The 27248-nt window shown below is 42.8% G+C and overlaps 1 protein-coding gene across 1 annotated transcript; it reads right to left on the reverse strand.

Moving 5' to 3' along the window:
• Nucleotides 1–510: 510 nt before the first annotated feature.
• Nucleotides 511–5485, reverse strand: LOC144529570 (galactosylceramide sulfotransferase-like). The gene is made up of 3 exons (XM_078268718.1): nucleotides 5302–5485; nucleotides 4013–4326; nucleotides 511–3640 (listed from the first exon to the last, which is right to left on the reverse strand). Exons 2-3 carry the CDS (start codon nucleotides 4138–4140, stop codon nucleotides 2494–2496), a joined length of 1275 nt encoding a protein of 424 aa, XP_078124844.1. The 5' UTR covers nucleotides 4141–4326; nucleotides 5302–5485; the 3' UTR covers nucleotides 511–2493.
• Between the last annotated feature and the right edge of the window lie 21763 nt (nucleotides 5486–27248).

A 27248-nucleotide genomic window follows, 5' to 3' on the forward strand; every position in this document is an offset into this window, starting at 1 on the left:
TAGATTTTACCTCAAGTTTCTTTAAATGCATGCAAATGTCAAATGCTGTAGACAGATATATTGTTGCAACAAAAGCTATTGGTGCTCACACTGAGTGAAATATTTAAATTAGGGCTGTCAGCGTTAACACGTTAATCGCGATGCGATTAAGGGCCGACGCAATGCGATTCATTTTTTTGAATCGCATTAATCGCAAGCGATTCATTTATTTTACACTTCACTCGGCTTTGCGTCGTGCCAAATGGCTACTATTTTGACCCTTTGGCGCTGCCGTACTTCTTCATAACACATCTTCTGCTTCAGAATGCAGGCAGGCTGCCGGCATGGAGAAAGACAGCAGCAACACACTTCTGAATGACGCTTTTCTTTTTAAAAAAACTCCCGGACGGCTCAGCTATATGCACATTGTGTAAAGCCGAATTAAAATATAACCGAAGCACGTCAAGCTTGAGCTACCACCTACGAGCTAAGCATATTAACAGCAGCATTAATTAGCAGTTTGATGCTAGCGGGCTCAGGCAAAGCAGTATTTTGGAGAGTGCTACTTGCCGACCTGTGGATGAAACCAAATCCAAAAAAATTACTACAGCTCTTGCAAAATGGGTGGCAACTAACTGCAGACCTGTCAGCATCGTAGAGGACTCGGGTCTTAAAGAAGTGCTACGGTTGGCATGTTCTGACCCGTCTTATACACTGCCATCGAGGGGGACAGTAGTTTCACCATACACAGCCTGTATGACACGGAGAAAGCAGCTAAACTGGAACTGCTGCCAAGTGCAAACGCTGTCTCATTAACCGGTGATCACTGGACGTCAGTGAGTAATCACAATTATTTAGGAGTTACTAAACACTATATTGACTCTGGCTGGACTTTGCACTCATTTGCCTTAACGGTGGTTGTTAGTGTTACATCTCAGTCAATTGTTCTCAATCCTTGTTAAAAATGTAAAGGTTAAATGTCCTGCTGTGGCATCTGGTTTTTGGACCATTTTGTTTGTACTGTATAAGCAAAGTGTTAGTGTTACATCTCAGTTAGGTTAGGTACTTGTAGGAATTGTGCAATAATGACAGATTCACACATTTGTAAATAAATAATAGTCAAGTTCATAAAGTCACTTTCTTTGCATTCATTTGATTCCCAATCAAGATACACTGGTAAGAATTGCTTTCCATTGTTAATATGTACTTAAAAACAGTTCTGAAATGCAAAATAATAGAATTTTAATCGTGATAAAACATGCGATTAATCGCGATTAACTATAGAACTTCAGCGATTAATCGCGATTAAATTTTTTTAATCGTTTGACAGCCCTAATTTAAATCCATCATCATAATTTGTTGTGGCTGCACCATCACATCTGCCGTAGATATATCTATATCTATAAATATATATATATCGCTTTATTCAGGCTGACATATTGGGTTATACTTTATTAATACTATTTTTGTAAACATTTAGGATACTCAGTAAGAGCTTAGTTTGACAATGTTTAACAATGCCTGGACACCCTGCTGGAGTTTGTGAAAATGGACCCTTCGTGAAATCCAAACAGAGTTTGAGAGATTAAAGCAAACAAATGTGTTTTATAAACACAGTCTCCGGTGTATTAGGTGCACAATCAATCCTAATGCAGTCCAATAAAGCACAAGCCGCAAAACGAGCTTTCTTTTGTCCAATGTAGATACAGTTTCAATAATGACAAAAGAAATGATGAATACCTGTGCAACATTATAATCTTGAATCCAGACTGACAAGTCTTTAAATCAAATACACCATCAGTATTACTTTATGCCAAGCAAAGACAGATTGGAGGTAGGACGGTAATTATTCAGATCAGTTATTTTTATGAAGGTGAAAAACATGAGCAGTCTTCAATTTTCGGGTTTTTCCAGATAAAATAGTCAAGTTCATAAACATATGTTATGCTCAGAAGTGCACAGTGAAACCAACAACCTGACAAAAGAGGAGTTCTCTTTACTGCCGCCAGATAGCAGTATGATCAAGCTTGCAGTCTGATATAGTTTTTGGAACGTGTTTGTAGCCTGGCTACACTGCAAAAAAATGCCAAATTAATTTATGGTGGGACTACATGACTGCTTTTAAGTGTAATAAAACTGAAAAATTCAGTTGGCAGACTTCTGTGTCATAGTCCAGACAGAAAGGAATTCTTTGTTGAAAAGGGGGTTGCATTCACAATAAAAGTGCAGCTTCTGGGTTGTGTTCACTACATCTGTAAAAACGTATTTAATCTATCTTTCATGGTTTTTTAGAAATATGATCCAGTCAAATCATGTTTTAACTGGATTTTATGCCACTCTGCTTTCCACATTTTTCTTTCATTTTTCTAGGTGCCACTGGTTGTACTGTAACACGTTTGAAACTGCAGCTCTGCACTGGTTGATATTAGCTGGTTTCAGGTGCTTCATATCAGTGTGTTCTTGTGAATCTCATCACTCTCAAATGTATTCAGCTCTTGTCTCTCATGCATCTCATCACCAGTTAATGATATTCCTCACATGTCCCCACAGCTTAGTGACCCACAGGTTAACCCCCAAGTCTGTCAAATATTGTATTTCTGGGGTTAACATCTTTCGGCACAACTCCTCATAGGCTTTGTCTACATTTTCTTTCAAATTGTACCCTACGATTGACTTCTCTCCGATGGGCTGCCACGGCTGCATGGCCGCCTCATGAATACTTCCAGCCTCGACAGAGTGACCTCCCTCAATGCAGATCTCTACCAATTCTGCGTTCCTCCTCCTGAGCTCTGTGACATCGTCTGCCATACGCTTTCTTCCATAAGCCTCCACTTTCTTCCAGAAGGTCAGGTTAAAATGTTTGTAAAGCTTCCAGTCAATGCCATTCCACTGCAGGGCCTTCGCCCTAAGCTCAGGAGTCAGTTTAGACACAGTGGATTCCTTATGGGAGTTGAGCTTGAAGAAGACAAGGTCATCCATCTCCCAACAGAGAGCATCCTTAAGCAGGATGAGTGATTCCTCAAAGTGCTCCATTAGCATAACTAAGTGAAAACGCTCAGCGATGACCATGATGCTCCCCTCTACACGTGGGTCGTCTGTATCCAGAGTGTTGTCCTGCCCAAAGTCAAAGAACATCATGTTCTTCAGGAAGAAGGAGTTAAATCCACCTGGGCTGAAGTATTGTTTAGGATCACGCAGGAACTCAGCCATCTTATCCTCCCCTGGTATGCTCCAGGTCAGAGGAACAACATGACCATAGTAATGAAAGGATGACTCAAAGAGCTCTGCCGGATCTCGCAATATTGTGCTGTAGAAAGTGTCTCTTGGCAGCACTTTGGCCACCTCAGGTGCATTGAATCGCATGTGGTTACACATGATGTTAAAACACATTCCGGAATTGTAGCCTTGAACGTACGTGCGCTGAAAAGGTGAGGGGTAGAAGAAGTCGTTCCGGCTGTTAGGGAAGGCAAATTTGAGTTTGTGCTTCTCTCCAAAGCGGAACATTATGTTGAGGAAGGTGCTGCTGGCAGTTTTATGGGTCTTCATAAACATGATATCTACTTTTGGAACACAAATGTTATTGTCATGCTGTGAGCTGTTTGTGGTTGGCTGGGTGCTGTGCTGGCCTGGTTGAGGAGGACATGAGTGAGGCACTGGAAGCCTAAAAAAATGTAGCATGGAGAAATGATTAAGTGTCACCATAATCTATCATAAAACATTTACAGTTAAGCACTATAATGTGTGCTATAAAACTATAATTTGTACTGGTGTTCCAAAGAAACAATGTGTAATAACTTCTTTCCATCTGATAATATTTCTTATCTTTTGTCAAAATGCCAAGTTTAAAACGTGTTGTGAAACACATAAGCCATTTAAGACGACCATAGTGTCGCTAAAATCCACGGATTGATCCGTAGTTCTTGTTCTGCTATCCCATCAGCTACGACTACAATAATAAACACATGCTGCTATTTAACACTTTCACAGGTTTCTATGGGGCTGTTATATCTGACATCTTGTCTAAAAGTCTTACTCTGGTTGATTGAAGTTGATCTGTAATGATGAAAAAATGTAGAGCAGAGTTACAGTGATGAGGAGGCAACCCACAGTGACATGTTTGACCAGGAGCTGCCACCACTGTCTCTTATATGTTTGGAACATGGTAACAGGGAACTGAAAAAGATCACCTCATGAGAAGAGGAAGTATAAAAAGACAATGGGTCTGTGAGCCACACTTCCCTTCACAAACAACACACATTGACTTGTGTAGTTAATGGAACGAGTTCCAGTACCAGGTCGATGAAGCTTCATAGGTGCCTGATCAAAGGTCAATTTTCAAAGCAGACGCTAAAAAAACAAAAGAAAAAAAGACAAGAAGAAAGAAGAAAAGAAAAGAAGTTAAAAGGTAAGTGTCACTTTGACTTCAAATAAAGGAAGACATATAATGAAAAACTTGATCTAGGTTGGGAATTGTCTGCTGGTAAGCATGAAAAATATATAAAATAAATGACAAAATGGGATCCAATCCAGAGAAAGGTGCCACATACAAGACAAGCAAACCAAAGACACATCAGCAAAGTACTACTTTTTCCTGTATTATCACTTAGGGTTGCAATGCCTACAGCAGTGTTTTAATTGCTTCAAATGACTAAATAGAAATGAATCACTGGAGCAGAATTTTAGGACTTGAATTGCTGTTGTTCAAGTCATAAAGATAATCGTTGAACTTAAAACTAGAGAGCAAATACTCATTTAACGTTATTACTTATTAATATCTAATGCAGTCTGGCCAAAGTTCATACTCAGAGACAAACAGTACATATAACATTTCATGACAACACATGCCTCTGTGTGAAACATTTCGTCAAAAACAAAGAACATGACGAATGGGTATTATTACTTTTTCATTTTTAAAGGGAGACGTTTGTTGACCTTTCCTCATTATTTCCATCAGATATGGAAGATATTTCCTCTCTGGGAAATTACATTTGCAAAATTAATATTGAACATTAAAAAAAGACTGTCAATGTACTTCGAACCCAAAGAATACACAACTGATTATTAGCATGCAGCCATCTTGTAAAAGTTAGAAATTCACATTTTCTTTTCTTTTACATACATTTATTTTATCAATTTTAAAAAACATAATTGTGTTACTGTGTGTTTAAGTCTCTATTTTAGTTTCATTTGTATGACTTTGCTTAATAAAAATATTAAAACATGGAAAACAATTGAAGATGGTGAATTTTATGAAATAAATGAAAATTTTAATCCACAGATCAAAACATCACAATAGATTTGCAGAAGGAAAAGCGAACTTACTCAATATGTGGCATGTTAGTTGCTGCACCCTCACATCAAATGTCTTCCTGCCATAGCGGGTTTTTGATATGTTATATATATCTTTTTATGCCCTTGTTTATCTTTTTGTAGCCTGGATGATACTCTGAGCCCAAACTGTGTTATCTCCATATTGGCAAAAAATCAGATCAGATACAAAAACCTGTCCTGGTATCAAGTGTTGAGTTCCAGGAATGGAGAAGCAAAGAAAAGGCAGGGCGCAGGCATGCCAGCTGTCATGCCTTACTGCAGTATCCTTTCCTCTCAGCAGAGGCCCTCGTTTCATTGCTGAACTGCGGAGATTTCACTCTCACTCAAAATAGAAATGGAAATGATCTTTATTTTATGAATTTATTGCAGACTAGCAGGGTTCACCTCTTTTTAAAAAACACACCACAAGACATATCGGTAGCCAGTGGTGGAATGTAACCAAGTACATTTTCTCAAGCAATGTACTTATGTACAAATTTGAGGTACTTGCACTTTACTTGAGTCTTTTCTTTTCATGCCACTTTCTACTTCTAGGCCTACTCCACTACATTTCAGAGAGAAAAATTTTACTTTTTACTCCACTACATTAATCTGACAGCTTTAGCTACTAGTTACTTTACAAATTAAGATGTTTGCAAACAAAACACATGTAGTTTATGCAACACAATGTTTTATTATAATTTAAACTACCCAATAATGTGACTACAAGTCCAGCTGAAATGATTAGCCCATTAAACACTTAGTTGATTGTCAGAACTGTTTTGATCGTTTCCAGTTTTCAAAATGTGAGGATGTTTATGCATTGAGTGCTTTTACTTTTAATACTTTAAGTACATTTTCCTGATGATACATACGTTTACTTAAGTTACATTTTCAATGCAGTACATTTACTTATGTAAAGCATCTGAGCCACTGCTAGCTACATTAACCGAGACAACAATGTGACGACCAAGGTATAGCAAAGACTGCTTTGCTGATCTGCACACTGCTTTTTTCATATTTTGGAAGAAAGCCTTTATCTGCACCACTGCTGAAAGTGAACTGAAACCAGTCCTGTTTCTCTGTTTCTTTTACAGGCACTTAAACTGCACCTAAAGTAAAGACACAAAATCCAGCGTTTTCACTCTTACATTTTGTTATATAGTATAGATTACTATTGCATATCTGACAATAAAAAAGAGATAGACAAAAGAAAAAAACCTTCCACACATTAGTCTGCATAGTCTATTTAATCAGGGAGTCAGGGTAAAAAGAATGCACTTTGTTTTATATACATTACAGATCACACTAAAGGGTATTGTAGCCCTGATGCACGTGTGGACTTTAAAGATAAGTTTGGCTATAAAATGACATCATTTATGGTCATCATTACATGATTTCCTTTTTTAAAACGTTAGTTTACGACATGCAGCTGTTTATTTGAAAAAATGGCCAGTGTCATTTTATGACACTGCAGATGCAAGTATGATATGGTAATTTTTATGAAGTGCTTTGAATAATACAGCATAATAATACACACAGCAAATAATGTGTCTCTTATGTGCTCTTTGTTGTTGTTTTTTTATTCAACAGAGAACATATTTTCCATGTAATGCACCTCTGTGTGGACAGCAGATGTGTGACAGACAGTGACCTCTAATTAAATAGTTGTGTAATAACTTGGTCATGGTCAAGTTACCACGGATGGTCACAAGAACATTAGTCTCGCATTGTCAGACCTTCTTCCCCCAGCTCTGCGGAGGAGGGTCTGGCTAGTCCCCACAGTATTCCGGGATGGGAGAAAAACATGCTCTGATTTATTGGCATTTCTTTAACCCAATCACAATCATCATTAAGCGCTGCACGGAGCCCCGTGGCGATATTACGAATCCCACTATGGCCACGCCAAGACCCGCCCTTAAATAACATTTATTGGTCAGGCGTCCATGCTTACGCAAGGTAACGTAACCCCATTTGTTCAGGTCCTATCCCCTGACCAATCAGCTATCCTAACCTTAACCACTCAAGGTCAAATGCCTAACCACAACCAATCGAGCTGCTTCGTAGGGCGGGTCTTGGCGTGGCCATAGTGGGATTCATAATTTTGCACCCCGGTGCGGCTGTAAAATAGCCACGGGAAGGAACTTGTTTTGGTGGAACATGTACATTCAAAAGTTGTTAAAGTCGTGCAACAGAAAACTCAGATTGGACACATAGTCTAGCTAGCTTTCTGGATTTACCCTGCAGAGATCTGAGAGGCAGTTAACCATAGTCCTCATAAATCCACCGGAGTTTAAACTTCCAACACAAAGGAAGAGTTAGGTAACGGTCATCCAGCCGAAAATGAGAACATACGGCGGAATTTTCGGTGGCAATGGGGCAATCCCGGAAGTGGAAGGTCGAGGATATAGACTTTATAGAACTTTAACATAAACAGTTTCGGAAAAAGGTTGATGAGTAAATTAGGATTAGGATCAGTAAATGTAGTCGGAGTTACTCTGGGTAATGAGAGGCTTTGAGACTGAATACGTAGTAAAATGGAGGGCTGGTGTTATTGTTCAACCTTTGAAAATGGTAACTGGTTACTGGTTTCAGCAAGACACAGCTGTCCCACTTACTGTGCAGCATAAGACTGAGCATGTTGTCCCATTTCAAATATGTCTCCAATTGCAGCCAACAGCAGCTTTATTTTGTCCAAATTTGGAAAACACAAATGGAAATTCACCAGTCAGAACTCCATTACGAGAGCCAAACATTGGGTTTGGGGAATTTGTTTGAGTGACACTGTCAGTACTGTTTTGGTTCCCTCAATGCCCGCTATGCCAGCACTGTTGCTCATTAGTTAACTGTAAAAGAACGTGGTGTTCCAGACTTGTGAATCTGTAAATAGGAAACACCATATTCCTGAAAAAATAAACAATTCTTCTCATCTTAACAACATACTGCTGGATAATTATCTGTAGCAGGCAGAAGCTGTTTAACAACTGAAATATTCTCTATTTCTGAAAAAGATACATAAAGATGGTATTTGTACGGTGTTTTTTATTACATTGAATTCAGTTTAATTTGATGTAAAATATATTTGTCACAAACAACATTCATCTGTGGCAATATATCTGTATTTCAATTCTGAGAATATGTTGACATTTAGTTTTATAGTCATTTCACTGTTGACAGGGGAGTTTTTTCATGAAAAATAAACAGCATGTGTCACTGTTTCATCTGATGGATGTGTAACATCAGAAACATGCATTAACTGTGTTACACATTAGTCATTTGTGTCAGTTACCATGAAACTGTGTGCACACACACAAACCTGACAGCTACACTATCTATAAATGGGTATTGTTACACTGTTTTTCCAGACTCCAGAGATGGAGTGTCACTTGCTCGTAAATCAGATATTGTGAGCCAGAAAAGTCTGTGTCTGCTTGTGGGGGTCTGTTTTAGTTGGGACATTGGACAAGTAAAACATTCGAAGTCCTTGAAAGTCAATTGAAAAAAAAACCTTTAGATTAAAAAAAAAAAAAAACTTTCAGAGAACCATTAGAGAACCTTCAGTCCCTGTTACAAATGTTATCTTACATTTTGTTTTTAGAATTCATGGTTATTTGGTTTATTTCTTTATATATCGAAACTAGATTTTGACACAGGGCCCCTCTATGAAGCTTTAGGATTAGTTTAAAATGCAGAAGCCACCTCAAGGTCCTTACCATTTTAGCTAACAAACAAACTAATAGCCACACAGCTAACCTCAAGTGTCTGGGGCAGCTTTTGCCTGCTTGGCAATTAAGCCTTGAAGTACCCAAAAGAGTAGTAATGATGTTCGATGACAACAATTCCTGTGCGCTAAAGCATTCCAATGATATGAACATTGATGCACTGACACCAGTATTTGTTGTGTTTGCATGCCATTTTGAGGGTAATGTTGTGGTTTGAATAAAGGACGGGGCCCTCATTCGATTCTCAAATGACCCTCTACATACAAGGCGACCTACAGTATATTACAGCCATTTTTTCTTTTTTACAGCTCCACAAAATGCATTCAATTTCCATCAAATTTTTTCACACAGCTCAAGCTGTGTTTTATGGAAAACAACTGCCCTGAGGGTCCAGCAGACCAATATTTACCTAAGTATCTCATGCATTCTGGTGGCCTGCAAACTAACAGCAGCAGGCATTCACCAGAGCACTGTTGAGATGAGGTCATGAGGATTAACACTGTTGTTGATCCCATAAACATTCAGTGTAGCTTTGACAGATAGGGTGCTCATAATATGCTTTTTGGCGTTTTCCCTTTCCTTTATTGTGTTATATATCTTTTTTGTGCATGTAATAGGCTTCCAAAGTGAAAAAGCCCAAAGTCCACCCCAAAGGGTCTTACCATCTCCAACAGAAAACACTGTTCACATACTGCTCCAAACAGCTCTGTTGTAGTCCAGCCTTTACGTCCGTGACAAAGGTGCGTCACTTTGTAACACGTTATAATGCTCGCCTAGCTGCTAGCATGGCACGCCCTCATACTCTGCTTCTGATTAGCTAGCAGTACTTACCTAGGTACTGCGCATGTGCGATACCGAACAAAGTTGGAACATAAGTGAGATGAGAGCTCAACACACAGGGTGAAAAGAGGAGCTGCAGCAATGTGCAGTTTGAAAATTAAACCATTCTGATATAACCTCTAAATACAATTATGAACCTGAAAATGAGCATAATATGAGCACTTTAAGAAGATAAGATATTGAGATACTTTTGCTATAGGGTTTCCCGTATCTGTATCATGCTGTACGGAAAAAGAAAATATAGCATACAAGGTGTATGTGTTTGCTGACATGATATGATCTGCATTGCAGCAGATTCCACTGGATGCTATGGGGAGGGAATGAGAAGATAGGACAGCGGGAGGATGGATGATAAACTCACCCCACTACGCAACAGCAAATGAAAAATAATCTCCTACCAGCTAACCAAACACCAACTTTGCATATGAATAGTAAGAATATGAGAAATCATAACCATGGCGTTAACAATAACTACATCTGGAGCATAAATTATTCATGAGGTGTGCATCCCGCACAGTGGGGGCTGTGCGTGAGGGAGCATGAACATTATGGCCTGCATGTGTTATCTCCTTGCCTCCTCTTCTTTTTTCTAATTAAGCAGATGAGTGAGGAACTATATTTAAATGTTTTAAAAGAGATATTTTTTTGGCAACAGTCTTTTTCTCTTGCTACCGCGGTTGTTAATAAAATGGGCTGTTGGAATGGTGCAGCAGTAGTGATGACATTACGTGGGCCAATGTTTACTCATCTTGGGAATGAAGACTCCTCTGACTTTGCAAAGTTAGACAAGCATGTCCAAACACACAGGCATCCGACAAATAAAGCCTTCTGACTCAATTCCTTCTCTCCCACTTCCCTGTCTGTCCCTCTGCCACATTCTCCTTAATTAGTTCGCCTCGCTTGTTCTTCCCATCTCTCTCTGCTAGTTTGCATCCATTCTCCTGCTGCTTTCAAAGCAATATTTTACTTTGCAACAAATGAGATTTCACATGGTTTTAGTAGGAGACATTTGAGTGCTCAACTGACTAAGAGGAGGAACAATTTGTGTGTGTTTTTTTTAAAGCTGGAAAGAAACTTGTTTTCTATCCAGGTCCTGCATCACCCTGTCAGGTTTCAATTGGCTATGGAGAGGAAAAGAATGGCACCTGCATGCAGGGCTTAATTTGAGCCGGAACACGCCGGAACACGCCGGAACACGCCGGAACATGTAACACCTAAATGAAAGAAAAAAAAATTACTGTTTGTGTAGTGTTCAATGTTGTTATCTGTCTTGTTAGTCTTTATTCCCCATTGAAGTTCCACAAAAATCTTGTGTTTGCGTTTTCGATGTATTTTGAGGTGAATTTTCAGGGTAAGACAGAGGGGGGAGAGGGACGGAGGAAGGGGAGGCACTTCAAGTGACACAGGCGGTTGTGCTGGTTGAGATTGCTGTGAGCCTTGTTTCACTCAGGGGAAAAATGTCAAAAAGAACAGGGGCAGAAACCTAGGGAGGCACTGGTGCTCTTATGACTGGTCACTTTCAACTCAATCTCACCCACACAGACCTACTTGTACCTTGATTGACAGCTATTGCCACAGGAAGCCCCGGAGTTGGTGTACCGCCAGAAGAAGAAGAAGAAGAAGAAGAAGAAGAAGAAGAAGAAGAAGAAGAAGAAGAAGAAGAGTTTCTGTCTTTATGGACAACACAGCATAGTAAGTAAAGAATTGTCCGTTCTGTTGTTGGGATATGTGCAATGCTTTTCAGTAAAGTCATTTCATATAGGCCTATTCTTGCTGATACCCAGAGCTAATTTCAGAGCTAGCTCTAGCTAACATGGCTATTGTTAGCATAGCCTCATTGTCTTTTTGTTTCTTTCCAGTAGCCTATAGACCCAATCACAATGTTTGTTTAGGCTACGATAACATCCGGGTAGAAAACTCCTGTGTCCCGTAACATACAATTTAACAGCACTGAGGCAGTCGCTGTAATTTCATAGGACATCATACATATTGTTGTGCATAGGTTTTCGTACGATATCATACGAACCTGGTTATGAGAATGCGTCGCTCTGAGTATGTAAAAAAAAAAAAGAGAAGGTGAACAGTTGTTTCCTTTTTATATTCAAATAATAACTGGTAGATTCCTGGACATTTCTTCATTCCAAACAACTATTGATATACCATAGCTTTTGAACTACTTTTCAATACAAATATAACCTGGTCTGGAACCACACAGCCTAAACTTTTCTTCTTGTTATAATCATTATTTTAAGTATGTAAGTCATCTCTCTTATTCCGTCAAAATGTTTGAGAAATTCCAAAAGAAATGAGAGCAAATGGAAAAAAATAATTAGAAGAGAATATATCAGAGAAATATCATCATCATCATCATCATCATCATCATCATCATCATCATCATCATCATCATCATCATCATCATCATCATCATCATCGCCATCATCATTGACTTTCAGATCTGATATGGGAGGATTTAAAATATTCATAGCATCCCCAACAGTAATCAGAGCTGTAATCAGGTTATAGGCTGAACACACACACACACACACACACACACACACACACACACACACACAGTACATGCAGGTTAGCAGCTGTTGAACACAGGGGTGTTAAATATTTCAGGGGGTACACACATTCTCTCACCAGCCCCCCCCCCGCTGGCATACTGGGAGGTGTTATGCCCAAAAAGCATGTCGATAACTTATTAATTCCACAGAGAAGGATGTCGAATGATGAATGATGGAAGGATATAATAAGATTTTGTGCTCATTATGAAGGGGAGACTTGTAAATGGTGAATTATGTGTGCATTTGTTCCAGTGTGCTCATTAAGACAGACTTTGTTTAAAAGTTTTTCAGGAGTTGACTCAGGTCTTCCAGTTGAACTTCACTCAGGATTTCAGGACTTCTTTCTTGTGTAAATTTCTACAGATGTTTTTTGCTTCATTTTCCATTTGTGTTTACATAAATCTTTATTTGAAGAAGGAGTCTTTCCGGGATATGTTATCCCAGACGACTCCGGAGGCAGTTGCAAGGTACCGAAGGGCCCGAAGGGCTGCAGCCTCTGCCGTGAAAGAGGCAAAGCAGCGTGTGTGGGAGAAGTTCGGAGAAGACATGGAGAAGGACTTTCGGTCGGCACCAAGGTACTTCTGGAAAACCGTTCGCCACCTCAGGAGGGGGAAGCGTGGAACCATCCAAGCTGTGTACAGTAAGGATGGGACGCTGTTGACCTCAACTGAGGAGGTAATAGGGCGGTGGAAGGAGCACTTTGAGGAACTCCTAAATCCGACTAATACGCCCTCTATGGTAGAGGCAGAGCTGGAGGATGATGGGGGATTGGCATCAATTTCCCTGGTGGAGGTTGCTGAGGTAGTTAAACAACTCCACAGTGGCAAAGCCCCAGGAATTGATGAGATCCGTCCAGAAATGCTTAAAGCTCTGGGTGTGGAGGGGTTGTCTTGGTTGACACGCCTCTTCAACATTGCGTGGAAGTCTGGGACGGTGCCTAAGGAGTGGCAGACCGGGGTGGTGGTTCCCCTTTTTAAAAAAGGGGGGACCAGAGGGTGTGTGCCAATTACAGGGTATCACACTTCTCAGCCTCCCCGGTAAAGTCTACTCCAAGGTGCTGGAAAGGAGGGTTCGGTCGATAGTCGAATCTCAGGTTGAAGAGGAACAATGCGGATTCCGTCCTGGTCGTGGAACAACGGACCAGATCTTTACTCTGCATGGATCCTGGAGGGAGCCTGGGAGTATGCCCAACCAGTCTACATGTGTTTTGTGGATCTGGAGAAGGCGTATGACCGGGTGCCCCGGGAGATACTGTGGGAGGTGCTGCGGGAGTACGGGGGTGAGGGGGTCCCTTCTCAGGGCCATCCAATCTCTGTACGACCAAAGCGAGAGCTGTGTCCGGGTTCTCGGCAGTAAGTCGGACTCGTTTCAGGTGAGAGTTGGCCTCCGCCAGGGCTGCGCTTTGTCACCAATCCTGTTTGTAGTATTTATGGACAGGATATCGAGCGTAGTCGGGGTGGAGAGGGGTTGCAGTTCGGTGGGCTGGGGATCTCATCGCTGCTTTTTGCAGATGGTGTGGTCCTGATGGCATCATCGGCCTGTGACCTTCAGCACTCACTGGATCGGTTCGCAGCCGAGTGTGAAGCGGCTGGGATGAGGATCAACACCTCTAAATCGGAGGCCATGGTTCTCAGCAGGAAACCGATGGAGTGCCTTCTCCAGGTAGGGAATGAGTCCTTACCCCCAAGTGAAGGAGTTCAAGTACCTTGGGGTCTTGTTCGCGAGTGAGGGACAATGGAGCGGGAGATTGGTCGGAGAATCGGCACAGCAGGTGCGGTATTACATTCAATTTATCGCACCGTTAGACGAAAAGAGAGCTGAGCCAGAAGGCAAAGCTCTCAATCTACCGGTCAGTTTTTGTTCCTACCCTCACCTATGGTCATGAAGGCTGGGTCATGACCGAAAGAACAAGATCCAGCGTACAAGCGGCTGAAATGGGTTTCCTCAGGAGGGTAGCTGGCGTCTCCCTTAGAGATAGGGTGAGAAGCTCAGTTATCCGTGAGGAGCTCGGAGTAGAGCCGCTGCTCCTTTGCGTCGAAAGGAGCCAGTTGAGGTGGTTTGGGCATCTGGTAAGGATGCCCCCTGGGCGCCTCCCTAGGGAGGTGTTCCAGGCATGTCCAGCTGGGAGGAGGCCTCGGGGGAGACCCAGGACTAGGTGGAGGGATTATATCTCTAACCTGGCCTGGGAACGCCTCGGGATCCCCCAGTCGGAGCTGGTTAATGTGGCCTGGGAAAGGGAAGTTTGGGGTCCCCTGCTGGAGCTGCTACCCCCGCGACCCGACCCCGGATAAGCGGATGAAGATGGATGGATGGATGGATGGATAAATCTTTATTTGGGATAAACAAAGGAATGTTTGATTAAGAGGATTTCTTAGGATTGTTTTCACTTACTGTAATTTATTTGTATCCATCTTTTCTCCACAGCTCTGACTTAAACTCCTCAGGACATTTCAGAACTCTTTCAGACTCCATGATCACGGATGATATTATTTCTGATCTGATGGTTCTAGGTTTAAATCGAGGACCTTCTGCTCCAATCTACTTACACAGCCCAAAGACATGCGAGTTGGCAACTTAACATTGCCTGTAGATGTGAGTGATTGTCTCTCCAGACCTACTTTTTTGTTTGTTCCTTGCAACTTTATTTTCCAGGGGCATCATGGGTAGAGTCCAGTTTAATGGGACTTTAGCTGTTTGGAGGCTTCCAGATAAGAAAGAAACCATGGTGCTACTTACCTGCTAACCACAGCTGACTAAAATTACCATTCAAAACATTAATATCCAAGGAAGATAAGCAGTGAATTTTAGTCATTTTTCTCTTTATTGTTCCAATGTTTTTAAGGATTGTTTTTTGGGAGGCATTTGACCTCTAGTGGATTGCGACAGTAGAGATACAGCAGAGACAGGAAACATGGGAGGAAGAGAGGGGAATAGAACTAGGGATGTTGCAATTATATAGTCTTAACTTTTTGACAAATCCTGCCTTTTAAAACAGCTCATAGGGTCTGAGGCCCTTTGTATTGTTTTACACTGCTGAAGGAGTGTGTCCCCCTCCACATTTTCAAGGGCTATGGGTGTATAGTTTATGACCAGAAGTGTGAAAGAATAAAGTTTGCGTCTTGTCAGCAGTATTCTTGTCACTCTAGTGAGGGTCAGGGCAGCAGTTAAGACACTTAAGCTGGCAATAAAACATATTGAATGTAGTTTTTGACAGAGGAGCGGCTGCTGGAGATGGGTAGTTATTGCAGTGACAGATCTGGGGGAGTAGGTCGCTGTGGGAGTTTTTTCTTGCTCTATATGATTTTTAAATTATTATTTTGTTTTCAATTAGGGTTTAAATGCCTTTGTGAAATACAGGCTACACAAATATACTGTACGTTTATGTCTCTGTAACAGCAACATCTTCCATGTTTTCTGGTAGTAAGTGCAGTTGACCAAATTAAAGAGTTTTAAGTTGAAGCAAAGTCTAAATGTATCCAGAATGCACTTCTATTTAATACTACCTAAAGAGACAACACAATAAGAGGTGAATTACACAACTTACATATGGGAATTTCTCTCCAAATATGACATATAAAGAAAGGACATCCTGAACATCGGGTGTGCGTGCATATGTGGAAGTGTGGAGGATGACCATTTTCTCTTCTTCTCTGTTCCTTCCTATTGCTTCTGCTCACATTTCCTCTCAGCATCCTTCTCCTGCTCCCTGCCCTTCTCTTCCATCTCCTTCTTTTTCTTTCCCTCCTTACCACATCTTTACTTTTTTATTATGTCCTATTTCCTCTTATCTTATTCCAACAGTATGCAGTACCTCTCGCCTCTTCTTTTCTCCTCTCTCTCCTTCCTGTCTCTATCCTTCTTCTTTTTAAACTCATTTACTCCAGTATCCCTACCCTTTCGTCCCCTCATACACACTCCATCCAGCTTTATTTCCCTCTTTCTTTCATTCTCTTGCTGTCTGGATCTTGCCCGTCCACTTCCTTGCTGTAACTCATTGTTTGTCTACCTCTCTTATGCTGATAATGGTATTTATGTCACTGTTTGTCTTGACATCTAGCAACTTGGTGACAACCAGGTTTTGTTTCACCTTAAATAAATCAAAATAAAATAAATCCTAAGTGTTTCCTACTAATAGAAAAACAGCAGCTCCATCTTGATAGCCCTTCCAGCTTTTCTTCTATTCCTTAGAAATCCTGATGAAGTAACCTGGATGCTTGTGTGTGTGTGTGTGTGTGTGTGTGTGTGTGTGTGTGTGTGTGTGTGTGGGTGAAATAAGCTGAATTAGTAGTACCAGCACATACTGTAAAAAGAACTCTGCTTAACCTATTCATTTAGATGGAGCTAATTAGAGATACTGTCTAAGGAAAAGGGCCTCACTGGGCCTTATGTGTATATGTGTGTGTGTGTGTGTGTGTGTGTGTGTGTGTGTGTGTGTAGCAGTTTTTCATAAGATAAATGAATGCTGCTTAACAGTGCAGTAAATACAGAGGTCCCACAAGGATATTACCACTTTTGCTCTCTTTATGTCCTCTGTAACTCTCTCTCCCTAACACACACACACACACACACACACACACACACACACACACACACACACACACACACACACACACACACACACACACACACACATATGGTCTACCACACTCTCTCACTTATTAATCCTTTAACTCTTGCTTGCTCTCTTAAGTCAGCATTCCAGATAGAGATAGATTTAAGAATTGAAGTCATTTTTAATACAAAACTAATTAAGGTGATTTTTCATTGAGTTAGCTGAAATTAAGAACGAGCACAATAAAAACACAGGACAACAGGAAATTAATTATTAAGAGTCCAATAGTATATATTGATGCAGATACTACTCATTTTGCGCCTGTTCTATTTCGTATAGGCTTCGCCCTCTAAGCCACGCTATGGGTTTATCCCTTCGCGCATGCGCAGTCCTGAAGATTTTCTTTCCCGCCCTTGCGTACCGCTCGGGCTTCAACTACGTCTGCAAATACTGTATATAAACAGAGCGGACCCGTTGCTTTGCGCTCACTTTTTCTTCAAGCAAGCAGTATGAAGAAGATTATGAAGACCTCCGGCTCCAGCGGCGTCCGCTTCTGCCCATCCTGCGAGACCGGCTACATCTTTTCTCCACCTCCACCCCCACTGCGAAACCTGCCTCAGCGCCTCTCACACCGGCAAGGCTCTCACCTCCGATGCCTCCTGCCCGTTCTGCGCCCACCTGTCACCTAAAGAGCTCCAACGGCGGGCGGACGCTTTTCTGGCTTTTGAGGTCGATGGAGAGGGGGACGGCAGCTAGGCAGACCGACGTGACACCGTTGACACCCTGGAACTGCTGGAAGAGGGCGTCTTCGACGGGCACGAGTCCGATGACTCGTCTCCCCCGAATGGCGATTCCCTCACCGGTTTTCCTTCCTCCCCACTGGGAGGACTGGAACTCGAGACAGGGATCGATGCCTTCCCACTACGGCTCTCCCCGTCTCCAGAACGGCCAGGGGCACCACCTCAGCGGTCTTCCCCTCTGCCATCTGTGGCTCCACCCTCCACCACCAGGGCTCTTTTTCTGGACCTGCCAGACATCATTAAAAAGACGGCGGACCAGAGAGGCATAGCGCTCCAGGCGGAGTTTCCAGCCCCCACTCGCGGCCTCCTGAGTGGTGATGTCTACTCTCAGGAACCGCCGTCCAAATGGGCTCCACTCTGGCTGCGCTTTACAGAGCTTCGGCCATTCGTGGCAATGACGGGGCGTGGGGAACGTGTGTCCCTCCACGGTTGAAAACTGGAAACACAACGGCCCTTTTAAGGGCCATTTCAGTCTTTCTAAAGAGCAGTTTCCCTTCAACCGAGCAGACCTTATTCCCACTGAACATTACGCTGATGTCATGACAGATGTTCCCCACACAAGCACACACCAGGTCACCGCTACTCGTGGAGCTCCACTGCTCTCTCACTATGCAGACAGCGGGAGCAAACGCCCACCCACTACAATTAGCGCCGCTCAGTTATCCCCCTCCCCCAGGCTATGCCAGCGGGATGAGGACGACGATGATCCGCTACCCTTTCGACAGGGCCCTACCATGGGCTGGGTGACACGATCTACTCATGTCTCGCCCATCCGTGGGGACGGGCTTTGCGCTTCTTGCTAGCCATGTCTGTGAACAACACAAAGCGCCCGCTTTCAGAGCACAGCGCAGCATGGATCAGGCTGACACACATGGACTCGTGGATGTCAAAGCTGATATCGCGGGGCTACACACTCCAGTTCGCCTCCCCCCGCCTCGCTTTGCGGACGTGTTGGAGACAACTGTGTCATCCCAGGCAGAATCAGATGCCATGATGTCAGAACTACGGGAACTGCTGTCAAAAGGAGCAATTTCCCGCGTTCCTCCGGAGGAGGAGAACGAGGGATTTTACTCCCGCTACTTTTTCACTCCAAAAAAGTCAGGCGGGTTACGCCCCATCCTCGACCTGTCCCAGTTCAACCGGTGCGACATGGAGCGTCCATTCCACATGCTGACTATCAGACATGTGTTGGAATGCGTGCGCCACCAAGAATGGTTTACATCTGTGGATCTGAAAGACGCATACTTTCACATCCAAATCATTCCCAGGCGCTTCTTTTTCCAAGGGGCTCATTTCCAGTACAACCAGCTACCGTTCAGTTACTCACTGGCCCCCCGCACTTTTTCCATGTGCATGGAGACGGCACTTCAGCCGTTGCGGAAAAAAGGCATCAGAGTCCTGTTTTATCTGGACGATCTGCTCATCCTGGCTCCCTCGGGAAACGGCGGCGCTGCACACTGTGGCAGTTCTGCAGCACCTGCAGACACTGGGTTTCGCCATAAACTGGCAGAAGCAGAAGCTCATTGGTTCCCACACAATCAATAGTTTATCTGGGCGCAGTGCTAAACTCGATTGTTATGAGGGCCAGGCTGTCAACGCCAAGACAAGACGCGCTGATCTCTCTCCTGTCGCGCACCACGCCACGCGCAAAGGTGTCAGCGCTGTCCATCATGCGCCTTCTGGGCATGATGTCCGCGGGCTACATGATAGTACCCCTGGGGCTTCTGCACATGAGAAAAATCCAGAGGTGGTTCCTCCGTCAGCGCGTCGACCCCATACGCCACAAGTGGCGAATGCTGACCATCCCTCCTTCTCTGCAGTCAGACCTGTCATATTGGGGGAACCCCCGGACCTTGTCAGCTGGGGTTCCCCTGGGCAAGGGACGTCATACGTGACAGTGTACACGGATGTGTCCCTCACTGGCTGGGGAGGGATGTGCGAATCACAGGTGGTGGGAAGGGAATGGCCACCTCCCCATCTCCCACACATAAACTGCCTGGAGCTGTCCATGGTGCTGAAGGTTTTAAAGCACTTTGCCCCAGTGGTAGCGGGGAGGCATGTTGTCGTACAAACAGACAATGTTACAGCAGCAGCGTTCATAAATCGCCAAGGCTGCGTACGTTCGGCCCGGCTATTGGAAATAGCCACGAGCCTTCTGCTGTGGGCGCACAATCATCTGCTGTCCCTCAAGGCTGTTTACATCCCCAGGATACTAAACCGGGTGACAGACCTAATGTTGAGGGGAGGGCCCTCTCACAACGAGTGGAAATTGAATCCCACTATCGTTCAGAAGCTGTGGAGCAGGTTCGGGGAAGCGCAGGTGGATCTGTTCGCCTCATGAGAAAACACACAGTGCGCTCTGTGGTTTTCCTTGAGCACAAGGACAATCCACCCCTCAGCGTGGACGCTTTCTCCCACCATCCCTGGCCCAGAACCCTCCTGTACGCTTTCCCCCCGGTCCCTCTGATCCCTCGTTTCCTGGAACGCATCCAGGAGGAGAATCTGTCAGTCATCCTGGTGGCACTGGAGCGCACGAGCGCATCCTGGTTCCAGACGCTGGTCCAGCTGCTGGCGGGCCCCCCCTGGCAATTGCCGTGGCGCGAGGATGCCTTGTCACAGCTGGACGGCGCGGTATCCCACCCCCTGGTGATAACACAGCGACTGTGGGGCTGGCTGCTGAGCGGGAACGCTTGCAGAGGTTAGGCTTACCTCCTGCTGTGGTGCGCACTATTCAGAGTGCGAGAGCCCCCTCTACAACAACGTGTTACGTGGCGCGTTGGTCCGCTTTCCAGCGCTGGTGCACGGAGAGGAAAACAGACCCTATATCGTGTCCCCTGCCTCTCTTGTTGACTTATCTCCAAACATTGGTAGATAAAGACTTGGCTCCGTCCACAGCCAAAGCCTACGCAGCAGCCATTTCATCCTGCCACGAAGGCTATGGAGAGAGAACGGCTTTTGCACATCCCCTAGTAAAGCGTTTTTTGAAAGGGGTCAGACGACAGAAACCCGCCGTGCGCTCTCTCACACCCCAATGGGATCTGGCCCTGGTGCTTCGAGCTCTGGGGAAGCCTCCTTTCGAGCCCTTGGCACAAGCCTCTCTCAGGTTGCTGTCTCTAAAAACGGCGCTTCTCCTTGCCCTGACGTTAGCCAAGCGAGTGAGCGACTTATGCGCGCTGTCAGTTTCGCCGTCCTGTCTCTCCATTAGAGGGGACAGGAGCGCAGCCACCCTACAGCCTAACCCTGCTTTCACACCGAAAATTTTAACAAACTCCTTTCGGTCGAAGGTCTTTTCCCTCCAGGGTTTTTCCCCCCGCCTCATAACAACGACGCGGAGGAGGTTTCCCACCGATTGTGCCCGGTGCGTGTGTTATCACAGTACGTTTTACGCACGGCGGACATAAGGCGGACACAGCAGCTGTAGCAGGAGGAGCGGCCCTGTCAAACCAGCGTCTGTCTCACTGGCTGTGCGAGGCTATCACCCAGGCCTATAACACGGAGGGGGCAGAGCCCCCCCAGGGCATCCGGGCACATTCTACAAGAGCACTATCGGCATCAACAGCTCTGTTCAGAGGCATGTCAGTAGCCGACATCTGCGCAGCGGCCTCTTGGGCATCCCAATGCCCTTTCATCCGTTTCTATTTGCGGGATATGTCCGAGCCCTCTCTGACTCACTTGGTCCTATCCTCACTCAACGACGAATGATGCCCCGTCTTATGTGTTCTGTCTGCTGCCGGGTGCCGGGAGGAGAGTGGCGTCCCATATATATATATATATATATATATATTTATATATATATATATATATATATATATATATATATATATATATATATGTATGTATATATATTATGTACATATGTATATATTTTGTCACTATCATGCATCCTCTCTCACTACCATGCACGCCTACAATCATGATATTTGTCACTGCATGTGTACTGCCTGGGGTCCTCTCTCCCCACTCTGGGTGGCTGGGGGGACCGCGGACGTCCCATAATTATCAATCATGTATTACCTCACCAATCATGCATGCCTGCACTCTCAGCTTGGGCCTTACAGCCAGCTAGGCCACCACTTGTGGGCTCTGGTCGCAGGTGGCATTGACTACATCAGCTTCGCCCTAGGGCGAAGCCTATACAAAATAGAACGATAGTTACTTTATTGTAACTCCAGTTAGAGTATAGGCGTAGCCCTCTAAGATCTGGGCCACCTGCTCCAGTTACATTAGCTGAAGAAAAAGCTTATGTTGGGAGCAGAGCAACGGGTCCGCTCTGTTTATATACAGTATTTGCGGACGTAGTTGAAGCCCGAGTGGTACGCAAGGGCGGGAAAGAAAATCTTCACGACTGCGCATGTGCGAAGGGATAAACCCATAGCGTGGCTTAGAGGGCTACGCCTATACTCATAGAATCTGGAGTTACAATAACGTAACTATCATTTTCTTTAAATCTAAGAGCAGTCACCAGGCACAAAAACATTGTTACTGCACAGTGGAAAAAATAAAAACACTGTACTTCAAAGAGGTAATACCTTTAAAAGCATAATGATTTATGTAAGTATCTTAGCAGTAAAGGATCTTCACATACTTTGCATTTCTTGTTTATCTCCGCCTTTCTCTCTTTGTCTGTCTTTGTTTATTTTTTTAGAGCCCCCCCCAATCTAAAATTACCTTTGCTTTTTTCCTCTTTCTATCTGTGTGTTCTGTTTTGTCTGTTAAAGCAGGATATCATCATTTATCTTATCACAATATATCATCATCATCATCCATCTCTGTAGGTGGTGCTGGAAGTAAATTGTGACTGAGGCGTATACACATGTTTCATAAAGATATAGTAATAGTTATTAAACAATATCAAGCTTTATTGATGATAAAAACTTGGGTGTTTATAAAGTAAGCAAAACTTTACCAACAGCACAAACACAGAAATGAAGGGATTAATCAGTCAGGCGTGGTAAGTGCATGCATTCGTTTCAGTCTGTCACGTCAAAAGATGCCGTGGTTGACAGAGGATTGTGTGGAAATAAACAGCATCAGAGTCAAGATAAGATGAATCTCCAAAGACAGGTGGAGTGAACATAAAAAAAGAGACGGCGAATGGGGAGAGGGAAATTTTATCCTTCAATCAAAGTGGCAGGCGGTTGTTTTTTTTTTATGCAGGGAACAATTTCAACTCAATTTAGTTTCCCATTAAAAATTTAATTGCGCCACAAGATGAGAGAGTGATTCAATCAAAACTTCAAAATCAAAAGTAAAATGATATGAAAGAAATTATAGCCTGTTCTTACCAATAGAGTATGGAGAGTGGCTGGGTTTTTAATGCTCATCATTTTCATGCCTATCCAGGTACCCTAACTCAGGCTCTCCAAGCTCCTTCTCATCATTACTGACTGACAAGTCATATCATATAGTGTGTGAGAGCAAAATTGGTTGAACAGAAAGACATAGCTTTGGTAACTTTACAAAAGAGGGTTTGTAAAGCACAGCTTACAGCTCCCAGTTGTTTCCTTGAGCTTGTTAAAAGTTACAGCGCTTGCTTCGTTTCAGAATGTTCACACCTGGGAAGTGCAATCACCACTGCTGGCAGCTCGGTACAATCAGCACAGCACTACAGAAGTTGTTCAAGGAGAAGGTTACCCAATTTAAAGTGCAATCTGTAATATTCCTTTGCACACACTGTGACTGATATTTATTGGTGAGAGCTTGTAAGTGTTGCTGATCAGTGCCAGTCACTCCTCTGTTAGTGGCTGCTGAGATTTCAAGTTGCAAGCTGTCCAGCTGTTCATTTGCTAAATTTACTAAAATCTTTCTAAAACTAACAATGGTGAGCTCTACACTTTGGTTAGTTTCTCCAAAACGTCAGTAAAAATGGCTGAAACATTTGGACGCTGAAGCGAGCTGCAGACCTTGAAAACACCACATCACATTAGAAATACTTCCTTAGTCCTTTAGAATCACCACCGTTATCGTACCTATGAAGAATGTTTAACTTCTAGCTCACTTCTCACTTTTGTTGTTTTCTGTGTGATTTGCCTTTATGCTATTTTATTGCTTAAGTCCACTGCTGGTTATGTTTTTTTTGTTGCTCTGGTGTCTTTCCTGCCAAATAATTAAACAAGAAAAGAAAAATGAAATAACAAAATGTCTGATGTAGAAGTGGTATAAATGTAAAAATAATATTAGCCGTATCTCTATTGATGTTAGTGTCCATTGTTATATATCTTAATTAATTAAAATGCATTTATATATTGATTTGTGTCACACAAAACAAGCAAAGAATATTCTCATCTTTTGGATGTCATCTTTTCTTGGATTAGGAAATGGAGTTGAAACTTGAGGAACTTTAATTTGAAGCAAATGGTTGTTTTTTTCAAGCTAGATGGACAGATTTCTTTGATGACTCTGAAAATACCTTCAAAACAACAGAAAAAAAGGATGCTTAGCTCTGTGATTTAAATGTAATGACAATACGTACATGCGAGAGGCTACCTGTAATGTAGCTAATGTATGAGCTAGCTAGCTACTTGGCTTTATTGGACAGGGGCACTAAAGAGATGACTTACATTGATGACACTTTCAATGTAAAGCATGCTTAGTTTAGTTGTAGTATGGCATTGCCTCACCTGAGTCAGTACTCTTTCAGTTATCTAACAAGTGGTGAATTTTAATTTGTAAGTCTAACATGAAGAAGTGATGGAGGACACGTATCGGCAAGTGTTGTCGTAGTTCCCAACAGCTACCACTAGATGCTAGTAAAGAGCCATATTTTACTGAAAGCACTTTTAACTTCCGACACCAATGTCTGTGCCGAGCTCTCCGAGTCTGGACTGTGATTTTTGTGACCTTCCAAACACAGGCTGGCTCTTCTAATCTCCAGACTACAAACAACCCAGTCTGAGCCACAGGACGTGGATACATTTCAATACTACAAGCCATGGTGCAGTGTATGCAAGTGGATTGATCGTAACAACATGAAACAGCTCAGAAAGTAAAGCAGACAGAGCTGGACAGCAGCATGCAGAAAACATTCCTTGAACCTTACTTTGATTTGATTCGGAGAATACAGGGAATCCAGCCACACTTATTTTACATTCATTACAGTTCAGTGTTGCTACATTACAAACAGAGAACATACATTGAGATTCAGTGAGCAGCCATTTCTGTGATGCCAAAGTAGACTGTTATGTAAAAACAAACTCATCTATTGAGCCTAAATCACGAAGTGGAGCTGCACCCTGAGGTAAAGCATCCCATTCCTGCTAATTGAGACACTGCAGAGTCAACCTGTTCAACCATATGGAATCTGCTACAGAGCAGTCATTAACAAATAATTTTCTTTCACACAAGTGATAAAATGACACGCACACTGTGAGGAAGACATGTATTGTACCAACATCCTCTTTCAGGATTTCTTCAAAACTTCCAACCAGTTATCACTCAGTGCCACACCCTTCTTTAATAATATCAAGGGAGGTGTGTCAGAGGCAGACAGATAGACAGTTAAAAGTATAGACCAGCCAGCGACAGGCAGGGAAATAGTATATGAGATATTATGGAAAAGTAATGTTCTTCAGATTTTACATAAGTGGGCTGAGGAGAAGAGAGGAGGAGAGGGGAGGGAAATGAAGGAAAGGAAGGATGCAAAGATCACCCTATACAGAAGCTGCCCATCACTCACCCCCTGCGGTGTGTGTGAAGGCCTGTGTGTCTCGTCCATTAGTCACTGAGACCTTCCTTAACGAAGTGCTCTTAATTGCCTAACTCTGCTGGGAGTCATTTTTCCCTCTCTATCTCTGCCCCACTTCCCTCTCTCCTTCTCTTCTCTAACTGTAACATTTTCCTTTCTTTTGTTGTTATCTCTGTCCTGTCATTTATCTTTGTCTCCGATTTTGTTCATTTACAATCTTCGCTTTTTTCTGCTTCATGAGATTGTTTTCACCCTGTACATTTTGTGTGTATGCTTTTACAGCTGCATTGACCCACAGGAGGAGTGGATAATATATATCTGGTCTAATGTATGTGTGCATGCATGTATATTAATATCCGTGTTGGGCTAACCCGTAATGACACATTACAGTTATATGATAGCTTTTCAAGTAAAATGTAGTGTAATGGATTATAATTTGAAATTCAGTTATTACATTACAGTTACTAATCTCAGTAACTCTCAGTTATCTCAACACTTTTGGGGGTCATGTTTGCTGATTTTAGGTAGTTTTTATGGGTTCATTAGAGATTCTGGTGTGGGACTTGTTAGCTTGTTGCGGGGTCTGAAGATGTTGGAGTTGTTTAAAGGCACCTTCAATGGAGTTTAGTAACAAGTAACAAAAGTAGGCGAACGTAACAAGTAATGTAACCAATTAATTTTTGCTGTTGAGTAATAAACAGTGGTGGACTGTAACTAAGTACTGTACTTAAGTACAAATGTTGAGGTACTTGTACTTTACTTAAGTCTTGTCTTTTCATACAACTTTCTACTTCTACTCCACTACATTTCAGAGGGAAACATTGTACTTTTTACTCCACTACATTAATCAGACAGCTTTAGTTACTAGTTACTTTACAAATCAAGATTTTTGCACACAAAAAACATTGTAGTTTATAAAATACAATGTTTTATTATAAATTAAACTACCCAACAATGTATAGGCCTACACCTACAGCTGAAATGATCAGACAATTAAACACAGAACTGTTTTGATCGATTTCGAAAATGTGAGGATTTTTCTGCATTTATTACTTTTACTTTTAATACTTTAAGTACATTTTCCTGATGATACTTACATACTTTTACTTAAGTAACATTTTCCATGCAGGGCTTTAATTTGTAACAGAGTATTTTTACAGTGTAGTATTAGTACTTTTATATATGTAAAGGTAAAAATAAATAAATGAGTACATTTTTCAATTGGCGTGCACAACATCATGTATGTCTGTGTCTGTGTCTCTTTATTTCTGTATCCATGTTTCTTGTTGCAGGCAGATACAGGAGTGTACCATATGTGCGTGACTCACCTTCTCAACTAGCAAAAGCCATTTATATTTATGGCATTTCCATGCCATAAGTGTAAATGCCTGAGCATGACTGTGTGTGTGTTTGTGTGTGTGTGTGTGTGTGTGTGTGTGTGTGCGTGCGTGCGTGCGTGCGTGCGTGTGTGTGTCTGGGTGTAGTGAAAGTATATATGTCTACTTGGCAAGAATAAAAAAGTATGTCTCGGTGAGTCAGATGGCTACATTGTGTCATTGGTCTGCCTGCTTGACATTCAGATTGTCTGGAGATATCCTGAAGCTTCTGCAGAGAAATGTAACCTGAGTCACTGGATATGAAGTCGATTATGAGAGGGGGAGAGAGCGACAGCGAGAGAGATGGAAAGAGAGAGAGAGGTTGCCTTCAGGTTGAGCTGTCAAAAGGACCTTAGAGAAAAAGGTTTTGAATTAAAAAAAATTCTCAGCTTATCTCACCACTCCTCTCCTCTCCTCT

Source organism: Sander vitreus, chromosome 2 (assembly GCF_031162955.1).
Source record: "Sander vitreus isolate 19-12246 chromosome 2, sanVit1, whole genome shotgun sequence".
NCBI lineage: Eukaryota > Metazoa > Chordata > Actinopteri > Perciformes > Percidae > Sander > Sander vitreus.